The sequence below is a fragment of the Seriola aureovittata genome, chromosome 3 (genome assembly GCF_021018895.1).
Source record: "Seriola aureovittata isolate HTS-2021-v1 ecotype China chromosome 3, ASM2101889v1, whole genome shotgun sequence".
Classification (NCBI taxonomy): domain Eukaryota; kingdom Metazoa; phylum Chordata; class Actinopteri; order Carangiformes; family Carangidae; genus Seriola; species Seriola aureovittata.
Window position 1 is genome coordinate 6,589,171 of NC_079366.1, and position 16,209 is coordinate 6,605,379.

General features: G+C 41.0%; 1 protein-coding gene across 1 annotated transcript; it reads left to right on the forward strand.

Annotated features, from left to right (window-relative positions):
• The first annotated feature begins 386 nt into the window (after nucleotides 1–386).
• On the forward strand, nucleotides 387–14,271 carry chrnb3a (cholinergic receptor nicotinic beta 3 subunit a). The gene is made up of 8 exons (XM_056372810.1): nucleotides 387–834; nucleotides 7,111–7,262; nucleotides 9,454–9,498; nucleotides 10,411–10,520; nucleotides 10,683–11,196; nucleotides 12,581–12,771; nucleotides 12,879–13,095; nucleotides 13,348–14,271. The coding sequence occupies exons 1-8, from the start codon at nucleotides 774–776 to the stop codon at nucleotides 13,477–13,479; spliced, it is 1,422 nt and encodes a 473-aa protein (XP_056228785.1). The 5' UTR covers nucleotides 387–773; the 3' UTR covers nucleotides 13,480–14,271.
• Nucleotides 14,272–16,209: the final 1,938 nt, after the last annotated feature.

Consider the following 16,209-nt stretch of genomic DNA (forward strand, 5'->3'; position numbering starts at 1 on the left):
TTACAATACACCATCCCAACAGAACAAAATAACACTATTTCATTATGTAAACGTAGATTAAATGCAGAGTCACTGGTTGTTGAATTTATATAATCATGTCATTATGGCAAAAAATAAAATAAAAAGTAAAAAGTTTCATCTGAAATAGGCTACATAATAATTAGTCACAAATGAAAAGGTGACTTTTAAAATTGAATTATTATTATAGCATATAAATGCATCTAAAATCTCTGTTGTAGTTTGCGTTTTGAACGAATACAATGAAGCATTTATTTATTTATCTATTCATTTATTTATTTACCTCTGGATGAGGACCAGATCTGTCCTCCCCGGTCTGTGTCGTCCCTCCATCCTCTGACGGGCCAGCCCTCCTCCGTCCCGCCCTCAGTTCGACTCCGCTCCGGCAGCATCCGTCTCTGGACCGGGACACACACACACACACACACACACACACACACACACACACTTTCACACACTCTCACACACACTCACACATACGCAAAGAGGCTGCGGGGGAAAAGAGAAGAGGCGACAGAACCGGAGGAAGGGAAGAATCAGTCAAGCTGCTGCTGCTCCACAGTGTGAGGGGGCTCCGTGTTTTACGCAGCCACCAACACGCGGCTGTCCTTCATTATTTAAACTGGAGATCACAGCGGTGATCCACCGGAGGTCCCACACGAAGAGATGCATCCTGCGGGGCAGTGAGGGCAGGAACATGATTTGATCCTCGCTGTGGATACATCCAGTCGGTTTTGTTGACGATAAGAGGGAGCATGAAGTTTGCGATCGCGGTGTTGTGCTTCTCCCTGGTTCTCGGGAGGGCTACTATGCAAGGTAAGGAACACATCCGTCCCGCACACTGCTTCATGACGGAGAAAGAGTTTATTTATAATAAGAAGCGATCATATCGTTTAATTCAGGTGTGATTGCACTTTTAATGGTGTGCGAGTCAGCGGGAGCAGATGACGGGGGTCAGGTGAGAGGAGTAAATTCATGATTTATTAAAGGACGGGAGCGCAGCGCCCTCCTGGGAACTGAGGACGGGCTGAATAACACGCTCCAGGAGAGGAATGAGGGACAATATGACATTTAATAAAAGAGAGAAGAATTCCCTCACACAATAACGCTGTTATTTGAGTTGGTCTCGTAGGTTTATGTTGTTGAAAGTGAAGAATGAGTTATTGTGTCAGTGTGGTGTTGAGCTACAGAGAGGCTCTCTCTCTCTCTCTCTCTCTCTCTCTCTCTCTCTCTCTCTCCCTCCATCTCTCAGTGTGTGTGTGTGTGTGTGTGTGTGTGTTGATATCAGCTTACTGTAAAGCATTTACACTACTCTAATCTTGAGATGGAGAGGCTCTTGGCAGCACATGCTGTATAGCTACTGTATAAGCGTGCGCCTGTGAGAAAGAGCCAGGGACAGAGGGAGAGGGGCTGGTGAGATGATAAGTTGATGAAAATGATTAATCCACCTTCAGTGACCAATTAGCTGTCCCAGTGTCAGTCCACACTTAAATTCGTGAGGAAGCGCATATTAAACTGACACTAATCCTGTTTTGATTAATGACACCTCCTGGAATCAGATTGGACTGAGAATGTTTTCTCACTCACTACAGATCTGTCCAAGTTCACGTCTGAGATCTTTGTCTCCAACTCAGTACATCAGAGGTTGATTTAGAGAGTGTCTTTCCAGAAGTAATGTTCCTTTTTACTCAGGTTAATCCACGGACCTCACTGGCAACAGTTTCCACAAGGACTATTTGTTTCAGCAGAAAGTAGTTCCAGTGAAGACTGCTCTGATGTGCTGTGCGTGTGTAGGCTGGGTACAGTAATACTGCACACATGTGGTCACCTCTGGTCATGTGGTGAGCTCTCACACTGTAACAGTACATTGCTCAAGGGTATTATGACTGATGGGGTTAGCCATTGTGAGAAGCCTTGGCTCCCCTAGAGGCACCTGTCCTGTTGCATTGTGGGCACATCAGTAAAGCTTGCCTCTCCTCTCCCCTCTCTTCCTCTGGTGTACCAGTGGTGTGAGAGCATCTCGTTCAGTGAGACCTACTTTCAGAAAAGGAACAAAAACAAAGTTAAATTTCATTTTCACGATAGCGTGTAAAGAAAAGATGATAATAAAAGGTTCCCCTTTGGTTCCCCTGTCATCCTATTACCCCTCTCAGTGGTACATCCCACTGTGGTTCCACAGTGAACAGATGGTGGCGGTGTCAAAGTGATCATACCACTGTGGCGCCCATGGGGTGTTTCAGATTGAGGAGGAGGCAGGGTGTTTGTTTGGATTCTGGGTCACCCCTGCGTCTCTGTCAATCATCAGCAAACTCTCTCTTACATGCACATGCACACATGTATAGTGTGTGCACGTGCTGTACATTGTCTTCTTATGTCGTCCGTATAGACAGTACCTGCACACCTGGATATACAAAGACACAAAGACATGCCAATGCATCATAATCTCCTCACAGGGATTCAACCCCACCCCCCCAAGCAATCAATCCGTATGGTCTAATCAATACTCTCCCCTTCGCCCCTGCTCAATCAACTAAACACACAAACACACACATACACACACACAGTCACTCAGCCTCTGTCTAAATGAGGCAGCAGGTTCTTGTAGAAGAATCCATCCCCACCGTGTTTGACTAGTTTGGCTCCTGTGTTTTTGTTGATGAGGATCTTGAGGCAGAGCTGCTTCCTGTAGAGATGGTAGATAGGATTCAGCTGACGTACTCTAATGCCCCGTAACAAACTGAGTGCTGTACAGGGGATCTGATGCAATGGGAGGTAATCTGTCTGAACAAGATGTGTACTTTAAGTCCAGATTCCAAAACACTCACAAGGAGGAGACTGAGGAAGCGCAAAAATAAGGGTTTGCTTGTGTCACACATACACACACACACACACACACACAACACACACACACACACACACACACACACACACACACACATACCACACACATTTGTCTGAATATTCAGTGCCTGTGAGGACATTTAATCATTCCCTAACCCGGTCTGTCATGACAGCATGCATAACATCACACCTACGGCACAGTTTCATTAGAAATTTCAGTTTGTTGGCCAAGTAGGAAAATGTGTTGACAACCCTAACCCTAGCTCAATGCTGCATGAGCTACTAGCGCAACACACCTGGATCTCCAACTCAAACTATCAGTCATGGTAATGTAGATGCCAGGTTTTGCCAAGGAAAGATGTATGGAATAAAACATGTGATATCTCTGGTTTGGCTGCAACAATCTGAATCCTTTTTTTGAGGGTTTGTCCGTTGTGAGTCCGACAGTGTTATAGGAGAGCGATGCTAAATCAGTAATCTTTTAATTATACATTTTGTGATGTTTCTCTTATTATCGACAAGTTCCGTGAAAAGACCAACACCAACAATGTTTTGGTCGTACTAACTAGTAATAACCTGTGCATCCAAGGTGTGATATAGCGTATCACTCTGTGCCATTGTTCATTAAACAAAAAAAGACAGTGGGTGACATGTTTCCTCAGAACACACGCACTGGGAAGACAAGCCCACATGAATAAGGTTTGCTAAAAACCACGATGCCAAGCTATTTTAGAAAATTACTGAGCCTTTGGAGAAATTGAAACAATTTTTGTGACCATTCGGAACAAAGTAGGACATGGTGCAAAGGCTGCATCCGCAAGTTTTAATTTAAAAACACATCTCTTTTGCTACGTTTACGCCTGGCGTCCATACTACTCCAGCGTTTTACTAAAACAGACTTTGGGAAACGCTGCGGGACCTGTTTCAGTCTGGAAACTCCAGGCTTGAGTTTTAGTCTGGTCGGACAGAAACGGAGACTCTTGGAAACAATGACATAGACACCCACAGTCATTCCCTGATTGGGTCTTATCAGCCTCGACTACCAGCGGTGAAAGCAAAATGAATAATGAATTACAAGTGTTAATGACCTTGCTGTCTTTGCTAGCAGGTGTTGTGCATTCGCATTTTAATGCCATGACTGTCTTTGCTGTTCTTCGTTAGTATTTTAGTATTATTCATATTTTTGTTCAACTAATCAACTGCAGGTAGACAGTCTTCTGACAGCGGCTCACGCGTGCCCAGTGTACATGAATGGTCATGTATGGATGCGATTTCAGGTGTGATAGTTTGGGTGGAGCTCATTTCTGATACGGCGCTAAAACTCTAAAATGTTGGAAATGGAAAAGTATCAGTGTGGACGTAGTGTATGTGCCGCAGACAGATAGGGAAGTTAGAAAGTACTGAGAGACGGACTAACATGTTGATTTTGGTCTTTTCATCCAAAAATATAAAATAAGCCATGCTTATCTTGAAAATAAAACATGTTAAAAAAAATAGCCTAACCCTAACTCATGAAAACCGACTCAACACCAAACAGGTGTCATGTCAACTTCATAGTAATGTTAGAAAACATGGAGCTTTTACCTTTTGTCCTTTCCTTCCTGACTGCTGACCATAATAATAAGCTTTCCGAGAGAATACTAATAACTGCAGTCCCGTCCCTGAAATAGCCTCTGGAAAAAGTGACAATAACTTAATCATGAAATACAGACAAACATATAGCAAGAAAATGAAATTATTATTGTACCATTTCCCTCTCCACCCCTGAGGTGTTTGTTCAGGACGCTTCATGCTTTTAGTCAGAAAAATAACGTTCCTCTCTCTGCAGCAGCAGCAGCAGCATACACATTATCAATTAATGTATGTAGCATATAGGCTGTGAGGGAATGTCTTGCTTAGTATAGACTCGTGTTCAGAAACAAGTTGAGATGGAAATTTGTCTTCTCTCCTCTATCTGTTTTGCTGTCTGTTCTTATTCCCTTTGCCCGAGTTAACTTCTCCTTCAGACCCAACCTCTTCCCTGCCCCCTCGTTCTGTCTCTCTCCGACACCGGAGGGAATTGCTCTGGGTCACTGTGTCTCACTCCTTCCCTTATCAGCTCTTTCCACTCTTCAGCTCCATTCCCCCTGTTTGAGAGGGGCTGTTGATTCGAACTCTCGTTTCTGTCTATCAGACTCTGTTGCTACATCACCACTGGCAGTGCCAAATATCGCCCTCTTATGTGGACAAATGCTCTGAGCTCTGAGCTGATAGAGCCACTGAGTTACTGTGGGAGTAGCTCAAGTACAAATACCACATAATGCTCTGAGCATCCAGCGAATGCCACTGTCATCTTCATCTTGGTTACACACAGTGAGTAACAGAGCAGAGGTTCGGTGTCTTGTGGCATATACTATAACCCTTGATGAGCCGTTAGAACCAAGCACGTGAACCCTAAGTCACTAAATAATCCTTTAACAGTCTGACTACTAGACTGCACCACTGTGTTTTGACTGAACGCATGGTGCTCCTCTATCCTCTCTGGGTTTTACCTACACAGAGGTTTCAACAGAGAAGTGAAATCTAGCTAAACTGAATTACACATCATACATTTTATTTGCCCTGGAAAACATCATAGTGTGTTTTCTGTAATTGTCTACCTAAGAGACCTGATATCTCCCAGCTGTCTGCACTTGAATGGCGGCTGGCGAAGTGAAAGCACTGTTCCTTCATTGTACTGTCTCCTGCTCAGAGCGAGCACCACTCTTTAACCGACTATTATGTCTTGTGCCTGACTGCACAAAGCGCTCTGAGCTCAGCTCATCTCCCCTGGCCATTGTTCTGTCTGAGGTGATCATGTCAACATGATCATTTTGTCAGCCTTGGGAGCTTAGATGCATTCGCTCGGCCATGACCAGCTGTCAGGTCAGGGTTGACTCTGTGTGTGTGTGAGTGTGTTTGTGTGTGTGTGTGTGTGTGTGTGTGTGTGTGTGTGTGTGTGTGTGTGTGTGTGTTAGACTCTTAGGCCCTGACTTCAATTTTCCATCCACTTCCTTTTGAGACTCTGGAGAGGTGATTCACTTTGTTCATGCACGACTGTGTCTCTGTATGTTCAAAATCATGTAAGAGTGGGAAGAAGATGACACTCATGTGCACATCTGTCTGTACATCTGTGCACATGAATATTACATGTATTACAGAGTTAACTAGCCATATAGCTAACATTTTTGCATTATCAATGAGATACTTTACTAATGTCTGAAAATAGAGGAAAATGCCTACAGTCGCCCACAGTCCAACGTAGCTTTCTCAAGTTTCTTATTTTGTCCAGCACAGGCCAAAACAAACAATTTCAATTTACAATGATGTGAAACAAAGAGAATCAGAAAATACTAACACAAAAGCAGTGAATGTTTTTAGCAGCATGGTGCTTGGGTTGACAATGTTGGTCGGTCAGACCACCACTTTGGTCCAGTGTGAAATATCGTAACATTTTTTATAGCCATTCATGGTACCCAGAGGATGAATCCTAATGACTTTGATGGGTTTTTTTCCCCCTCTAGCGCCACCTGCCGCTCAATATTTAGATGGATTGGAACAGGATATTGTGACAGACAGTCATGATTCCCATTTCTTATAACATTGGTGACCCCCTGACCTTCCCTCTACTGCCACCATGTGGTTGACATTAGTGGTTTTAAATGGTATGTCATCGACAACTTTATGATGGATAGTCATTCAGTTTGATACAGACATTTACGCCTCAGTCAGAGTGGACCGAACCCATAGTTTTTCATTTACTGCATAATCAGGTCAAAACTTCAATCTGTTCAATACTTTGGTTTAAACACCTGCAAAACTAATGACATCCCCATCAGCCTAAGGTGTACCTTGTGCTTAGTGATTAAAACCAAATGTTAGCTTGGTAACATTACACTGAGATGTGAACATGGTCAATATTATATCTGCATACAGCTGCAACAATTACTTGATTAATTGATCAGTTGCTGCTTTTCTTGGTCTTACATTATTGTAAATTATATAGACTTCACATTTTTTGATGCCATCTTGCTAGCATATGTAGACCTTTACCCTTGTTGCATTTATAAAACACTTAAATTATTAATCAGTTGTCAATATAGTTGCCAAAAGCAGATTAATGTAGCATTAATTGACTAATCTACTTTATTGTAGCACTTATCGTATCCATAGCTACAATGTCGTTTTATGCACAAAACCACTCACTTCTGTCTCGTGTCCTCGTCCCTGCAGCTCAGGAGGACTTTGTGTCGCTGGCTGAGATGGAGGATTCCTTGTTGAGGAACCTTTTCAGGGGTTATCAGAAGTGGGTGCGGCCTGTCCAGCACGCCAATGACACCATCACTGTACGCTTCGGCCTGAAGATCTCACAGCTGGTTGATGTGGTAAGGACACACCACACACAGATACACAAACACACAGGAAGGACGTAGGGTATAGAAATGTCAGGTTATTTCAGCTTTACTTTATATGGGTAGAACGGGTCGCGTAGAGAATATTAATCTCATCTATGCGCCATCCTTATTGTTCAGTTTGATTTTGTCCATTTCTTGACAGCAAAATCAATACCATGCGTTTTTTTAATTAGCGAACAGATCTTGATTTGAACGTTTGTGTCTTATTTGTATGCAGCTTGTGTGCACACTTTACATTTTTAGTCATATTGACAGCAGAAGGACAGAAGAAGGTCAATCAGTAAAATCTGCCTTTGAAAAGTCAATCAAAAGCTAAATGTTTTGTTTTCAGTCCTTGTGTTGGGCCATAGCTGGGATTGTAGAAAATACTGATACACACCAATTCCCTCAAAACACACCCTCTACCACCCTTTGAACCAGAAACCAAAAAGAAGCTCTTACATTTTAATTAGGTTAAATTATTCAGTTATACTAGGATGTTTCAAAACCTTCTCCACACTGCTAGGTGGACATGCTGAAGCCTTTAATCACTCATTTTTAGGCCTAATCGTACTCAAACATGTTGTACATTTAAACCATGTGTAAGTTTTAAATGAGAGAAAAAAAAACTCACTCCAGGTTACAAAAACAAAATAAAATAAAAGTACTGAAGACATGACTTCAGTATTCTCAACAATAGCTCCCCCCCTGTCCTTGCCATATATTATGTATTATATTCATATTAGATAGATGAGGGCATTTGAACTGTCTCTATGGCAATTACATATTTGGCGCCCTTGAACAAACTGGAGCCAGACGTGGAGGCTTCAATGCTTCCAGGGGGCCAAACATGGCACACCATCTTAACGCTGTGTGCACCTGTTAAGCAAACTCACTACCTTTTGTAACATGGTTAATAAAATCTTGTTATGGTCTAATGAGGATTGGTGGTTATTATTTTTGGAATGAGAGGAGGAAAGGAAGGAGGGAGGAAGGAAGGAGGGGAGAAAATGAAACTTAACATCACTGAGACGGTACCCAGAGCAGGAGGAAAATACAAAGAAGGTGAGAGAGGGTGGTTATTAGGGGAGGTCAGCAGAGGAGCTGTAGCACAGAGGCTGCATTAAAGAAGTGTGAGTATAAATCAGTAGGAGGGTGAGGAGCCCAGGGATTTAAAGTGCCAAAGACAGGACGAGATGGTAAAGAGGAGAGGAGGGAAGGTTAAAAGAGAGGTCCAAAGTGGTCTTTCATAGTAGCAGTCAGAGGATGTAATGTGGCCATCAGGCTGCGAGGAAGAAGATCACATTCATTATTTAAGGGCACACACACACACACACTCACACACACACACACACACACACACACACACACACACACACACACACACACACACACACAAAATCTGCTCCCCCCAACTCCACAGAGGGCCCCATTTTGACTACATCAGCATTTGATGATTGTACTCCTGGCATGCAGAAATTACATTTGGGAGAGTGCCATCTTGTGGTATTCTCACTAAACTACTGTTATATTTCCAAAAAAAAGAAGAAGAAAAAAACCATCTCAGATCAATTCGTATTCACAGAGGACGGGTGTGCAATCAGCTTTGCCTCAGCGCTTGTCGAAAGCAAACAAACCACAAAATCTATCCCATAGATTTTCCTTTTACACCAAATTTACTTTTTTCATTTCTGCAAGGATCTTCCTGCACCCGCTTTCAACTTACATTGAAAACCTCTGAATTTCTCCTCCTCCTCTTATTCTGTTTCCACCACCCTCTTTTTGTGTCTCTCTCAGTTGTTTTTGTACAGTGCGTGTCAATACTTAATTCTGGCCTAAAGAAGCAGCTGTGCATATATCAGTTTTGGCAGTGATGTGGTCATTGAGGAGAAACTTCTGCATCTCTCGCTCTCATTAATTGGTGCAGATATATTCTAAAGGCACTTAACCCCCAAGCTGTTCCAGTCCACTTTCATTGTGGCAAGCAAGCGAAGCAATTAACCCACTTTGAAAAAAAACTTCCTTTCTAACTAGGTTTAAGTGCTTTCTTTCATCTCACTCAAATTTTTGTCTCCAGCTCCAGTTTGCTCTTCACCTCCTCATTAGCCTCTTTTGTCGTTCACAGCGAACACCGCAAAGATTTCTAAACAATGAACACAAATGTCTTCCCTTTTTCCTGCAGGATGAAAAGAACCAGCTGATGACGACAAATGTCTGGCTCTGGCAGGTAAGGATGAACACTACCCATAGTGATGTCTTACCCTCACAACTGTGAAAAATTCAGTATATACTACAGAAAATATACTTTTGTATACTACAGAAATATAGCTGATGAATCCATTGGAAAGATCTTTTTAATCAATTACAAAATCTTAAAAATATATCAAGAATAAAGGTCAAATAATTGATTTTAAAATAACACTATTGGTTCATGAAACACTGAATGTTTTAGGGCCAAAACACATTTCTCAACTTTAGGAACCATCCAGACCTCTGAGGCCATCTAGAACAGGTTTTCAGACTAAACAAGAAGAGCAGCATTCAGTCTTTATGCACCACATAGCTGGAACAAACGCCCATAAAACTTGAGATATGCTCCAACTTTCAGTTCTTTCACACTGAGGTATAAACCTTCCTATTTGCCACCCATTTGCCTTTTATTACATTAGATTTGAGGCTTCTTATTCATATTTAATATCTTACTCTGCAGCTGCACTGTAAATTTTATTTTCCTGTTTTATCTGTTTTATTCCATTCTAGTTTACTTTTATCTTCTTTTTAATTTTACGTTTTTCCTTTTTTGATGTGCTGTTTTATATCACCTGGTGTTTCTCTCATCTTCATACCTTTCATGTGTAGCACTTTGAATGGCCTTGTCATTGGGAAGTGTCTTACAAATAAACCTTGTCTTGCTAAAGATAAATTAATTTACTCAATAAGATGTTCACAGATGCACAAACATGATTGTGGACGTGGCAATAAGCAAAATGAGGAAAAGTATGCCACGAAAAACACACAGTACTTTCCATTTGCTGTGTGCAGTCCGGTGCTGTCCATGGTGCTGAAGTGGAAAAGCTGCACCTGCAACTCTCTTATATAATCATACTAAAATGCATTGCTATGTATTTATTTTTTTTAGGAGTGGGTTGATGTGAAGCTGAAGTGGAACCCAGATGACTATGGAGGCATTACCTCCATTAGAGTGCCCTCAGAGACCATATGGCTGCCTGACATCGTCCTGTATGAAAAGTGAGTTATGCAGCACTCTGCCCATTTGTAAGCCTAATCAATTTTCCTTCCCTTACTGCTGTCTCCGCCATTTCCTCCTCCTCTGTGTTCATTCACATCTAACCTGGCCTGTTTTTTCGATGACTCTTTCCTTACCACCTTCTCTCCTCCCTCCCTTCACAGTGCGGACGGTCGCTTTGAGGGTTCCCTGATGACCAAAGCCATTGTGCGCTGGGATGGCACCATAACATGGACTCCACCTGCTAGCTACAAGTCCTCCTGCACCATGGACGTCACCTTCTTCCCTTTCGACCGACAGAACTGCTCCATGAAGTTCGGCTCCTGGACTTATGATGGAAACATGGTGGACCTGGTCCTGGTGGACCACTACGTGGACCGTAAAGACTTCTTCGATAATGGCGAATGGGAGATCCTAAACGCCACAGGAGTAAAGGGGAGCAGGAGGGATGGGGTGTACTGGTACCCGTTTGTCACGTACTCCTTCATCCTCAAGAGGTTGCCCTTGTTCTACACTCTCTTCCTCATCATCCCATGCCTCGGTCTGTCCTTTCTGACTGTGCTGGTGTTCTATTTGCCATCAGACGAAGGAGAGAAACTGTCGCTTTCCACATCTGTGCTGGTGTCACTCACTGTGTTCCTCCTGGTCATAGAAGAAATCATCCCTTCATCCTCAAAGGTGTGTAGCCCAAAGGCTTTTTCTGTTGAGAGCTATGTTCAGTCCAAATTTTTTGCTGGGCTGGATTATTTTTTGTGTTCAGTTATCCACATTGTAATCTTAATTGCAGTATGCCCTAATTAACACAGATCACTGTCCCAGCCCTATCAATTACCTGCAGCTTACACTAAATCTCAACTTAATTAACAGGCTACTGACTTCAGATGTACCTCGGTCCATAGAGGACTCTGGAAAAGCAGAGTGCAGAATGTTGCCCAAATTCTCTCTCTATATGCTATTATAGCTTATTATATATGATTATATATCCTGGAAGTAGCAATACTTGAATGTTAAAATAGTGTTACAAGTAAAGGTCCTATATTCAAAATATTTCTTGAGTAAAAGTACAAAACTGTCAACAGCAACATGTATTTCAAATATCCAAACAAGAAAGTTGCATTATGCATAAAGGCCTGTATCAGAGTGTAAACAGAGCAGCTCTAAGCAGCCACATAAGTGAAAACACCTGTGCAGGTATGCAGAGCCTCTGATCTATAACAGTGCACTGTAACTTCATGTGTAATTGATCATATGTTTTATATCTTAAATCAAAGTACCTAACAACCAAAGCTGTTAAAAGCCCTGCACACCCTTTATACACCTACACAGGTGTTTTCACTCATGTTGTCTGTTAAAACTATGTGAGCGTGTACAGTCATAGAGCTGCTGAAGTGAGACAACTGGAGTACAAGTACAAGTACCTCATAATAATGATTATAAAAATAAAAATAATGTTATTATTATAAACTTTATTTAAGTAGCACCTTTGAAAATAATGTTACAATGCCCTAATAAAATTAAAAAAAAATAAAACAAAGTCACACCTCTTCTAAAAAGGGAACCATCAAATCAAAGAAAAAACAAACAAACTTGTACCCAAGACAGGAAGTGCTTCAGAAGTGATCAGTAAAATCTTAAAATCAACTCTAGAAGTGACTGGAAACCAGTGAAAAGAAAAGAGGTTGGAACAGGAGTTATGTAATCTTGTCTTGAAGGCGTGATATTGATTTATGGCTGACCCCTGAATACCGAGAAATGCAATAATCAATACATGACGATATAAAAAGATGTACGACTTTCTCAAGGTCAGCACGAGAAAGGAAAGACCTGATTTTAGAGATTATTCTCAGTTGGAGGAAGCATTACTGCACAGCACAAAAACTACACTGCTCCTGAACAGTCACCTGCAGCAGTTGTTAGAAAAAGATCATTAGTTACTTTTATGAAGGCTGTTAAAGTGCTGTGACTAGCGAAGGAAAGAAAGCAGAGTGTTATTTAAATGATTGAAACAAACGAACACAAACTTACTATGGAGAATAAACTCCTGTCCTTTTTTCTGTCTCAGGTAATCCCACTGATCGGAGAGTATCTGCTCTTCATCATGATATTCGTCACCTTTTCCATCATCGTTACCGTCTTTGTCATTAATGTCCACCACCGCTCCTCTGCAACCTACCACCCCATGGCTCCCTGGGTAAAGAGCCTCTTCCTTCAGAGACTGCCCAGACTGCTGTGTATGAGGGGCCACACTGACAGGTAACAGAGATAATGCATGATCAACTGTGATTAATATATCTGCCTGTACACATTAGAAAGCACACGTGTGACATCATTTTAACGGTAACTGATTCTGTTATTTGCAGATACCACTATCCAGATATGGAGATGCGCAGCCCGGAGCTGAAGACCCGCAAAGGCGCAGGGAGGAGGGGGGTTCCTGGCCACAGTGGCGTCCAGCAGAGAGGCCCCCTTGGAGGGAAGGAGGATGAGAACCAAGCCTGGCTGGCCATGCTGGAGAAGGCCACGAATTCAGTTCGCTACATCAGCCGTCACATCAAAAAGGAGCACTTCATTCGAGAGGTGACGGATGGCGTGAGCTGGATGTGTTTGCGTGCATGTTGTATTATGTCCTCTTTGAAACTTTTATACTGTTACAGCTGTGAGCTTACTACAAGTTCACTGCTACTTTGTGTCTCATTTGCTCGACTCAGTACGAGCTCAGTAAGATCGCAGAGTAGTTGTGTCCTGAATGAAGGATGTTTACACTGTGTCTCTTGCTCTGTCTATTCCTTTCTCTCTCTCTCTGTCTGTCTGTCTCTTTCTCCCTCTCAGGTAGTACAAGACTGGAAGTTCGTGGCTCAGGTGTTGGACAGGATTTTCCTGTGGGCCTTCCTCACAGTGTCAATACTAGGAACTGTCCTAATCTTCACCCCTGCTCTGCAGATGTACCTCAGCACACCTTGATGAACACACTCACACTTACTCACACACTCCTGTTTTCCAATTTGTCTTTAACTATGATTTATTGATAAAGCCCGATAAAACATTCATACTGTGTATTTCTGTTGTAGAAACAAGCTCGAGCTACAAACTTTTACCTCCCTACAGTATGGTTTGCAGCTTGTAATGACTACTGGGAACTGGAATGTTTTAGATGCAACTTGTCATTCATTGTACGGAGCATGCACAGGAGTGCAAATGAGTGAGAGCAATAAGCAGGTTATGGTAGCGTGTATGATTTGAATATACATGTTTGTATAACTGTGACATTGTAATTATACATACAAAAACATGCACAATATCACTTCATGAATAATGAGTTTTTGTGTGTCACATGCACCTTGTTGTCCAGCCAGTTGTACTCTACTGTATGTGCTGTAATGATGATCACAAAAAAAAAAAAAGAAATCTGATGTACCAAACTAATTTTTCAGTGTGGTTTTCATTCTGCTTACATCCAGGCAAAGTAGGCAACTAGCCCAGGGCCCCAACACTCTCAGGGGGCCCTCAGGGTGGTTGCTCGTGGTTTTACTGATACATCTTTAAACTGCAATAACTTGTTGGAATGTAAACTGTAAATTTTCCTTGATAATACTCTTTGCACCACAAAGTACGTTTGTAAATCAAATGACAGGGACCTCAACACACCTGCTTTATTACATAATCTTATGATCCCAGTTCATAGAAGGGCACTGAGCTAAAAATCATATTCAAAGCTTTTATTGTGCTTGTACGTTACATATTCTGAATAAATGCCACAAACTAATTGCTAAATACCAAAAAATAAATAAATTCTGGATCAATACATTACAGACAGAGATACACAGATGCTGTATTGTACAACCATAAAAAAATATTTAAAAAATCCTTACAGTGTATTCAGTGATATGATATTCTGCAACATTTTATTTTAAAGTTTATTCTATTTGAGTGAAATCTTTAAAACTCCAGGAATTATTAATGTGACAAATGAGCAGCAATCTAATAACATGTAATTTATAAATAAATAAATAGGGATGGATTAAAAGGAAACTGGGTGAAACGGAAAAAAAGTTCTGCTGCAAGACATTCTGCTGTTGGCTGTTGGTAGACGAAGTGCGTCAGAGAAATCAGATAATAAGGAAAATTGAGCTCCAAGAAGATGCTTAGATAGTAATTGCAAAAAAAAATCTGATTTAATTGTTTGCAGCCGTGATAAATGCAGAAAGATAAATGCACATATCCTATCAAATGTACAAATGCAAATAACAGACTAAACTACTTTATTCTTATTTATACTGCTTCAACTAATTAGTACCCGTGGCACTAATAATGCAGGGTTGGAGCACCACGACTATATGCACTTATGTAGCCATGGTGACCAAACAATAATCGACATGGTACACTAATGCAAAGCTAATCAATAGGCTGCCTCATGCAAACTGTTTTCCAGATCACAGGTCTAATCTGCCTCCTCAGATGTGCAAGATAAGGGCAGTTGTTTTACAGACAGACAATCTAGAAAAAGGAGTACTCTGCTGATTATAATTTCTGACAAATGAATGATGATGATTTATTTTTAATGTTTATTTTTTGTTTGTATGAAATCTTGATTTGACTCAAAAACTGCAACATATCTTTGATTTATTGTTATTTTGATTCCAGGCACCTCTTTCCATCGTTTAAAAAAAAAAGAAACTGGCAAAAGCTTAAAAAGCAACAACCAAGCAACATTCTCTAAAAGAAAGAACTTGTTACAGTTCCAAAGTTATTTAAATTAATTAAGCAAGAAATAGAATAGTGACAGCTGCTCTGTTGTTTGTGGCCAAACATGATAACAATATATACTAGAAATAAAACTCAATTTGGAGTAATAAAGATGCCAGGATCTCAGCAGTTACCAAATCTAGTTACAAATTTGCTAATATCCCATGAGAATTGGAGGCATCCAGAAGAAGTCATCAATTACAAATCAGCTAGAATTAAAGAAAAAAAGGGAGAAATTTGGCAATACTGCGTTTTGACCATACATAACTGGTCAAATAAACTGGACAACAAAGAGAAGTATGTAGATTTTACAGCTTTCAGCATGTGTTGTGTTTGTTAATTTAATTTAGTCAATACAGCAAAAAAATCTTCTTTGAGTGATCTTTTCTTTTTTTTCCCATTGCTTAATTTACCAATTATGACAGCACATGAGGAGTCAAACTTATTGAGAATTCAAGCAGGGGCTAATTATTTTCTGTAAAAATAAGTGGTATTGTACCTCTTAAAATTAGTAAAATTTGAAGGATGGAGGCACAAATGGCTCAACAAAAATGAACTTATTTGCCAACAGGTTGAAGCACATAGCAAGCAAGGAACCAATCAAGAAACAGGAAGCAGGAGAAGAAAAGAACAGACTACTGTCAGACACATACACAGAAATACCCAGAACACTATTTTGTTGCCATGTCAATGTTTGAACAGGAAGGATTTCCCTGTAGTTCCAAAGGCCAAACGCATGGTGCCGGTGGATGGATGGGTAGTTGGACAATCACATGAGTGACATTACAGTAATTTCTACCTGATTCAATTAAATTAAAAAAATTAAGAAAATTAAAATAACACATGGATCTTCTCGCCACATTGCCAGATTATGTTTCTTCACAATAGAGAAAATATTGTGTTGAAGCCTGAATTTTAGAACTGGTGTTTTTGGCAATGTGCTCACCT